The sequence below is a fragment of the Xyrauchen texanus genome, chromosome 28 (assembly GCF_025860055.1).
Source record: "Xyrauchen texanus isolate HMW12.3.18 chromosome 28, RBS_HiC_50CHRs, whole genome shotgun sequence".
NCBI classification, from domain to species: domain Eukaryota; kingdom Metazoa; phylum Chordata; class Actinopteri; order Cypriniformes; family Catostomidae; genus Xyrauchen; species Xyrauchen texanus.
Window position 1 is genome coordinate 38,069,250 of NC_068303.1, and position 8,920 is coordinate 38,078,169.

The following is an 8,920-nucleotide window of genomic DNA, read 5'->3' on the forward strand; positions in this document are numbered from 1 at the left end:
TTTGCCAATTGTGTGTTGTAGGTGTGTTGGTGCGTTAAGAGTTTAGGAAATTTGTTAAAAGTACAGAACAAATTGTCATAGCGATTGTAAAAAACTGTAAATATAGTATAATGTATGTTTCAACTGTAGGAGATTGTTGATATATATAGTAAAGCTACAATTGTATAACCATAAAACTAACCCTACTCTGGAAACTGGAAGAACTTCAAGTATGGACGCTGATTTGTACGCTTAGTAACAAGTTCAATGGCACGTCTCTACAAGGGGGAGCGTGCCTATGTTCCCACAGCCCTGTGTTACCACAGCCTTATGTTCCCAGAGCCCTAAGTTCCCACAGCTCTTTGTTCCCACAGAGGGTTAGGGTTACCCTAACCCTAAACCTATCCCTAACTAGCTGTAGCAGTGTAGAATAGCTGTAGTGTAGACTAGCTGTAGTAGTATAGACTAGCTGTTGAAATTATAGGGAAATGTATGAACACAATACTCAATTTTGAAAATGTCCTACAAATGTGTGATCATAGAGTTCCTGACAGATTTCTCCCGACCTTTTGGTGACTTGGCGCTTCTTGCTTACAGTAACTGTTTAGGGGACAGGGGAGGGTTAAATGTTTTAAGAAAATTACTTGACTTAGAGTTTCATTTTGAGAAAAATCTTTGAAATTAGAAAAATATAGAGAGAACATAGGACTGTGGGAACATATGGTTCCCGACAGGGGTGGGTGTTGTGAGGTTTTCGCGTGCAGCCGTCATAGGCAGCCGTGCACGAGCGCAAAACCTCACAAAACCCGCCGTGATTGGTTGGAACACTATTTATTTTGGTTTTGAGTGGTTGTAAGCGCAATTGTTTTGTGTGCAGATCTCAGAGCCTAAGCTGCCTACAGAGACGCGTTTTTTTGACGGCTTGCTTATGTAACTCGTTTCCTCATGCAGTCGCCTTGTTAACATCACTTGGTCGTGCACTCGTTTCTTGATTGACATGTTTGCTAAGAATCAATAACAGTTATATGTATACATGAGACAATCTTGCATAATCACTACAAACATTGACTTTTTTATCAAATTGATACATAAGGAAACTGAAAATACACCATTAAACTAAATTAATATTACAACACTCAATATGTAACATGCATGCCTTAGTTCAGTGTACTCTATAAAGCAGAACTGTAAATAAATTCCTGTGAAGCATCTAAAAACAGACATACCACTGCCATGAACCTCCCACGGCCATATTTGAGACACAGTACTCTCTCCAGTTAGGGAATACTCCACCACAGCTACATCAAAGGTTGTTGCCGATTCTAGTACAAGATCATTGTATTTCTGTATCTCCTGAAGAAGGAATTTTTTGTCTTCGGCCAGCTTCCTTCGAAGGCGATGGCGAAACTTGCTGCTGTCTAGAAAGACATAAAGTACAGAGGCAGAGGTTTTTGACAGAACTCTTCAACAAGAAAAAAATTATAGCACCAAAAAATTGAAAAGCAAAGCTGCAGTTATTGAAGTATGTGAAAATCATAATGTAGACTGACATGGGAAACAAATTGTTCAGTGTGTAACATTTTGGGGGGAATCTATTTGCAGGAATAACTAACACACACACTTTTCATGATTGCCTGAAAATAATAATTGTGCATTAATTAATTTAGAATGGGCAGTTTTGTATCTAAATACGTTCCCCTTCCACGGAGGCCGCTATGTTGCACCTCCACGTTCCTACAGTAGCCACACTACGGACAAACAAACACTGGGTTTAGATAGTACCTCTCACATTTTCTCGTCGGCTACCGTAGCTTGGAAAGATAGAGGTGAGGGAAGCTGATTGCAATCGTCAAACCTCACTGATAGATACCACTAAATCCTACAGACTGGTCATTTAAAGAACAGAATTCAATGCTTGAGCTGAACTGTGCTACTACATTATTTGCTAATACAGTAGCCTGAATTTATCAACCTATTATATTATATAGTTATACCATTCTGACGGTAGAGGGTTCGCTTCCGGTGCCTCACACTAAGGTAGAGCCCCTCAATTGATTGCTGCATTCCTCTGTGTGTTGTGCCTTGACTGGCACGAGATGTATCAGGTGTCTCTGTAGCAGATATAGTGAAAGCAAATTTACTGTTAAAACAACACAGAACCGTTTCTCTGATTGAATTTTATGTAAAACCTTTTAATCCAACTTATTTAAACTTTGTATGTGCACTTCCTGCAGGGAACTGGAATATACTAATAAACCTGACATAAATGTGGCATCACATTAGATTGTAACGAATCCCGCCTCTTCGGCTCAACCCATTCCCTCGAGTTCCCACACTCGTTCAGTTTCCCCGAGCTTTCACGCTCGCTCGCATTCTCCCCCCTCGGGCACTCATGCCCGCTCCCTATCGCCAGAGTATTAGACACTTCCGCACTCACCTCTCTCAGCCCCTCATTGCACACACCTGCCACAGTCCCAATCACCTGTCATTCGTTTCACCTGCACCACTGCTTTGTTTTACTATATCTACCACTACACATTAATTTCTCAATTGTTGGTTATCGTATAGTTTACCCCTGCACTTTGCCAGCGACTAGTGATCCCCTAGTTTTTCCCTGTCTTTTCTACTTGTTAGATTACCTCGTCTATACATTTGATTACCCGGCTTGACCCCTTGCTTCCCTTGACCACTCTATTTGTAGATTTGCCCTTCTGTATCATCCTGATTACCCGGCTCTCGACCCTACGCTTTCCTCGACCATTCTTCCTCTGGATTTTCCTTAATGTACCTTTGCCTGCTCTTATACAAATAAAAGCAGTTTTGATTTACATTGTGACTGTCTCATCTTCTGTGTGTGAGTGCGGGTTACATAGATGATGATCCGCCTACTATTTTTTGCTGCTCTTTAATATCAAACTTTAGATTGTAGAAAGGGATGTTTGTTTTTTCTTTTGCTTACCACCAGCTGCCCATTCCTTTACATCAGATAGCCACTGTGACACCACTTCATCTGTGCAATCTAGCTCTGTTTTTAGGTCAGCTAGCCTTGCAGTCTCATCATGGAGTCTCTGAAAAGTCTGATGAACAGTGTTATACAATAATCAGGATTAAAACTTTGTATGATTAACAACAGGCCAAGCAAACACAACAAAAGGACACACAAAACAATTAATATGAGACTTACCTTCACATATCTTGTGGAAAGTGCCTGATGTAAAGAGAGATTTTTTTTCTCATTCCACCCTATTGCATGCAATGTATGCATGTCCACCCGTGCTGTTGAAAGCAAATAATGAGGTTATGATGATCAATCTAAAAAAAAGTATACACGAATATTGCACACTCGGATCACCTGCTTTGGACATATATTTGGTTGTCAGGGCACAACGTGAGAGGTAACTGTTCACTTGCTCCACCTCCTCACCAGCGGTTGTCCCTGCTCCTTCCTGGTTCCTGCCACTCCAATTAATCTGTTGGTAAAGGGTGGAAGAAATTCAATTTAATTTTATTTATATAGCCCAATATCACAAACCACAATTTGCATCAAAGGTCATTACATTCCATGCAAGAAATGGTTATGCAAAAAAAGACAAGATAATATAGTGCAGCATAACTTATATTTCATATTAAATTGTATTTTGATATTGTCTGCTTATGGATTTTCTTTTTATAAAATGGTAATAACATTTACACTTACTCTTCCTCCACACTTAGTGCGATGTTCCAGCAGCTTTGCAAAGGCTTGTCTGGAGAATCCCGGAGATATGATCTTGAGTTCCTGAAGGGAGCTCTCAGGAGGTCCAGTGTATAAAGTGTGGAATTGGTTACGGAGGCTGGCCAATATCCACTTCTTAGGGGGTCCTTCATGTCAGGGGTCCACTGCTGCTGGCAGGTTTGACATTCATACAGTGGCTGATGCAAGTCAAAATGCCCTTGGAACAAAAATTTTTTTTTTAAATATAATACACACTTACCACATACTTAATTTTACAACACTTAGTTCATTATGCACATTGTGAATGGTTTAGAGACATTGCACAAGTTCCTATAATCCCACATTTATATCTTCTAATTCACTAAATTCCACACTGCTGTGTTGATTGGACATCATGCTGGAAAGATGCTAATAATTTATTTTATTTGTGGAGGACAAAAAAAACCCCCATCTGTCTTTGTTTCAGTTAATAACAATACCATGTGCTATTCCATATGTTCTGACACTTCTGCAATTGTTAGCACAATGCCACAGCACACTAGTGTGAAAAACATCAAATTATATATATATATATATATATATATATATATATATATATATATATATATATATATATATATATATATTTTTATATATATATATATATATATATATATATATATATATATATATATATATATATATATATATATATAAAATCACTGGTTTTCCTGGTAACATAGTGAAATTTGTGCCGCCACAGGAGCAGTCTGGCACCTTCACAGCTGGCAAAATGCAAGCTGGCAAAAATAAGGAAAACCAATAATTTAGATGATCTATAACTGATCAGACACACATTGAAAGGCAAAATTAAAGCTTTCTTGAGAACGTACCTTGCTCATGGGTGCAAAATCCATCTTCTCCTTTAATGATGCATGTGGTTGGAGGAATGGCTTCAAAAAAACCACGAATCACGCATTCCCTGTTGTGGAGTGGCTGTTTTTTGTGATGCAATACATCACAGTCCCCACAGAACCACTCCTCAGGAAGACACTCTCTGCACCTAGGGAGAAAAGAAAACAATATTATAATATAATATAATACATTCTTTCAGGTGAATAACTCATATAAAGTACTGTACACTCTTTAAGCTATTTCACTTTTATGAGGTTTGATTTAATTGTAAAGGATTGCATAGTGGCTCAGTGTTTAGCACTGTCACCTCACAGCAAGAAGGTCCTAGATTTACTTTTCTCATTAATGTGTTTTTCATCTGGGTATCCAAGTCTTCTCCCATCCCAAAAGACATGTATCTTCGCCTATAAAGCAGGGCAAACCTACTCTGAGTAATTGAAGTTTGGTATTAATGAAAACCAACCTAATAACAGCAGGCTCGTTGCAAAGCCAACACAGGGGATGACCAACAGCCTCTTTTGAAATAAGGCATTTTAGGTGGTATGGTCTTGCTTCTTTCCAGCGCTCTGAGGCTTTCTGCTGCCGAAAAGACCATGATGATGCAGAGCTACTTTGAGGCTGAGCAGCAGAAGGACATGACGCCAAAATATCAGAGAGCCTCTCCATATTTTTTTCTGTAAAGAAAATCCAAAAATAAAGCTGTAAGGTATGAGCTTAATGTATATATATATTCACTATAGATAAGGAACAATTAAAAGTCAACTGATCAGTATCAGAATGAACACTTTTTTTATACTGTACATTCATAAATTCATCACTGTGAATTACCAAATTCCTCTAGAGGATTTAGTTTTGTTGAGTTTGCAGTAAGTGGAACCTCCACACTTGATGACAGGGAGCACTCAACCGTGGGGTATGTGGCTGTAAAACAAAACATAGAAGAATAAGAACAAGTTAGGCTATCACACTCTATTTAGGCTATCACACTCTATTCTTGTTCTTCTTTTCAAACTATATACTAAACAATTTATGAAATCAGACATATTTTTGTTGAGTACTTGGTAGTGTCTTCTACAATAGTGTCACTGAAAGGTTTATCTACTTTTTAATGTCTTTTTATATATTTGAATATTTTAAACTCTCAATAAACAATTACATTGTTCTAATTTGAGTTGGTCCAACATTGTCATAGTAAATTCCTACAAATGTCAAATAATTCAGATATAACCTGTAGCGGGGCTTGGCGTCGCCCTCCTCGCCTCCCCCTCGGCTTACCACGTCCTACAGAGGACCTTTTAGAGGTTTTTTTTTTACATTTTATGCATTTAGCAGACGCGTTTATCCAAAGCGACTTACAGTCTAATTATTACAGGGACAATCCCCCTGGAACAACCTGGAGTTAAGTGCCTTGCTCAAGGACACAATGGTGGTGGCCATGGGGTTAGAACCAGTGACCATCTGATTAACAGCCCTGTGCTTTAGCCACTACGCCACCACCACTCCACAGAGGTGTGTGGAGGGTCTCGTACACGTTTCCTCTCATCAGCTGCTCTCTGTGTATTGGAGTTAATATTTCTTGTAAGACTGATGTTGATAAAAGTACGGTAACCAAAAGGCAGGTAACTTGTGAAAGGAAAACACAACATAGTGTGTTAGTAAGGTGTTGAACAGCTTAAATGAGCCTTGGAATAGATTCTAACTCAGAGGGATGGAACTGCATGTACTATTATTATTATTATTATATTCCCTTATTAACACGTCACAGAGCATGGCAGGATGCATCATGCAATATACCTGTATTAAATCTTCTGCACTCATCATTCTTACATATTCCTCATCAGGTTTTACTTTAATTTGTTATGTTTGTTATAAAATGATTGAGGTGTACAAAAACTCTAACCTTGGCTTCAGCTAGAATGTGTTCATGTTTCAGCTCCAGAGCCATGCGTTTCCCCTCTTGGTAGCGGGGATCCTTTGAATCAAGTTTATGCCTGGTGGCCATTGCAATGCAGTCAAGTAGACAAAGACAGACAGGGAGGAAAGAAAGAGCAATAGATGACTGTGAGATAGATAAAGATTGAAGAGATGGACAAAATATAGATAGTGAGAGAACAGAGAGGATGTAAGATATCGAAAATAATGAAGAGATAGAGGTTGGCTCTTAAAAGTGCCTTTGGGTTTTGAAAATAAGGTTCGGATAGGTTCGACAGGTGATATGTTTGACAGGATCTGCAGGGAGAACAACAGAAAATGTTAATTATGTAGTGTTATGTTGATATAAGATTTAAAAAGTGTACCCTAATATAGTGAGTGATTCCCATTTTCTCGTAACATGTGTCTAGGGTTCGCCATCCCAGATTTAAAGGCAGCGTTATGTGCAGTATAACGTTAGACCAAGTGATAATATTGTTATTACTGACACATTACAGTGACGTTGTGTGTGAACTACGATGATCAAGAGAAAATTACATCATCTAGATGTCCCCAATTACTATTCCCCCAATACATTTTCAATAAGCAACACGTCCAAAATAAAATGAGTATTTCCACATTAAAAAAAACATGTTGTGATAGATATATATAATTATAAATATATATATATACATATATATATATATATACACATATACATATATATATGTGTGTGTGTGTGTATATATATATATATATATATGTGTGTGTGTATATATATATATATATATATATATATATATATATACACACACATATATATCTTGGATCTTTGATATATATATATATATATACACACACACACACACACATCTAGAACCTATATCTAGGCCTAGAAAATGTTTTTTTTATAAACTCGTAATTGTATTAATTTTGGACGTGTAAATGCTTATGAATTCATTTTGCTCAGAGACTGTTGTAAGCGACTTACCGTGGTGGAATCGCGCTGGGCAATGGTTTCTGCGATGGTCGCACACAGTGACATATTGCACAAAATTGCGCCAAAATATCAATAATAATTAAAAAGTACAGTCTTAATATTTTATATCGGTACTCAAAATTTCAAAGGGGTCAGCGTAAATGTCGAAGTGAAGGAAACACGAGTATGTAGCCATTACATTTAAACACATATCAATTCCCAGAATGCATCCATCTCTTTGCCAAAGGATATGTCCATATAAAGCAATATAAACATTTCTGCAATAGGCTATATAATTAATTTATTACAACTTCATAATCAGTATTGGGATGAAAGTTCTATAAAAGTAGGCTATTCTTTTTTTTCTTTTTGTGGCGCAAAAAAAGCAAAGTAGCTAGGCTCACTATAAGCCATTGCAAATTTAAATACCATCGGCAATTATAAAATATCCCACCTAAATTAAGGCATGTTTTAAGCATATAGAAAATATACCGTCCTGCAATTATGTAATTTTAATGTAGCCTAAAATTATATAAAAAAGAGAGGAAAAAGAGTTAGGGTTAGAAAAATAATCAAAGTTCAAAATTCAAAGATGAGGGATATGCACTCAAATCTATCGGACGACCCTTTCCGTTGTCAAGTGACGAATAGGGGGTACCCTCAACGTCGGCTTTGGACGTGAGGGGGAAATGACCAAACGGCATGTGACGAATAGCGGTGAGACCATGTTGTAAAGAAAGACGTGGTGCAGGCACGTAAAATACGTCCCTTTGAAATACATTAGATTGAAATTCGTGTTGTGTGGCACGAAAAAAGAAGAAAATTCGTGCTGAAGGACACGAATCAATTCGTGTTGAGTAGCCAACCGAATATAAAGCAATACAACAAGGATTAAAATCTCTTGATTAAATGTTGAGTAATGTAGCTCTTAAAGTTTGCAAAATGAATAACAATTGAGAAAAAACAATAGTGTGCTCTCGGAAGAAAAACGTGGTGCAGGCACGAAAAATACGTCCCATTGAAATACATTAGATTGAAAGTCATGCTGAGTGACACGAAAAAATGGGGAAACTCGTGTCCATGAACACGAATCAATAGATTAAATTTCGTGACAATGTCACGAACTGCCGTGAGACTGGGTTGATTTGTTATGTCCGACTGAGATATTTAGCTAAGGAAAATAGTATGTGCTGGTTAGAGCGCAAAACATTCTGAAAGAGGATAAGACAAGAGAAAATAACAACATCTATGAAGGTCATGGACTCTTTGTGCGTGTGGTGTGATTCTGTGATTCGCACACATACATTCATAGTTAGATGTCAAACTAAAGACAGCATGTACAGTTTATATTTCTCACAATAGGTTAAAATGTTTTTCGTTTCTTTTTTTATATGTCAAAATGACGTACAGAATTTGGAATTATTATTCAATGTTTCAAAGAT

The 8,920-nt window shown here is 37.4% G+C and overlaps 1 protein-coding gene across 1 annotated transcript; it reads right to left on the reverse strand.

Moving 5' to 3' along the window:
* Positions 1 to 425: 425 nt before the first annotated feature.
* LOC127621730 (uncharacterized) lies at positions 426 to 4,590 on the reverse strand. Its single transcript, XM_052095443.1, has 8 exons — positions 4,567 to 4,590; positions 3,677 to 3,826; positions 3,332 to 3,449; positions 3,164 to 3,255; positions 2,939 to 3,056; positions 1,974 to 2,090; positions 1,206 to 1,397; positions 426 to 448 (listed from the first exon to the last, which is right to left on the reverse strand). The coding sequence occupies exons 1-8, from the start codon at positions 4,588 to 4,590 to the stop codon at positions 426 to 428; spliced, it is 834 nt and encodes a 277-aa protein (XP_051951403.1).
* Between the last annotated feature and the right edge of the window lie 4,330 nt (positions 4,591 to 8,920).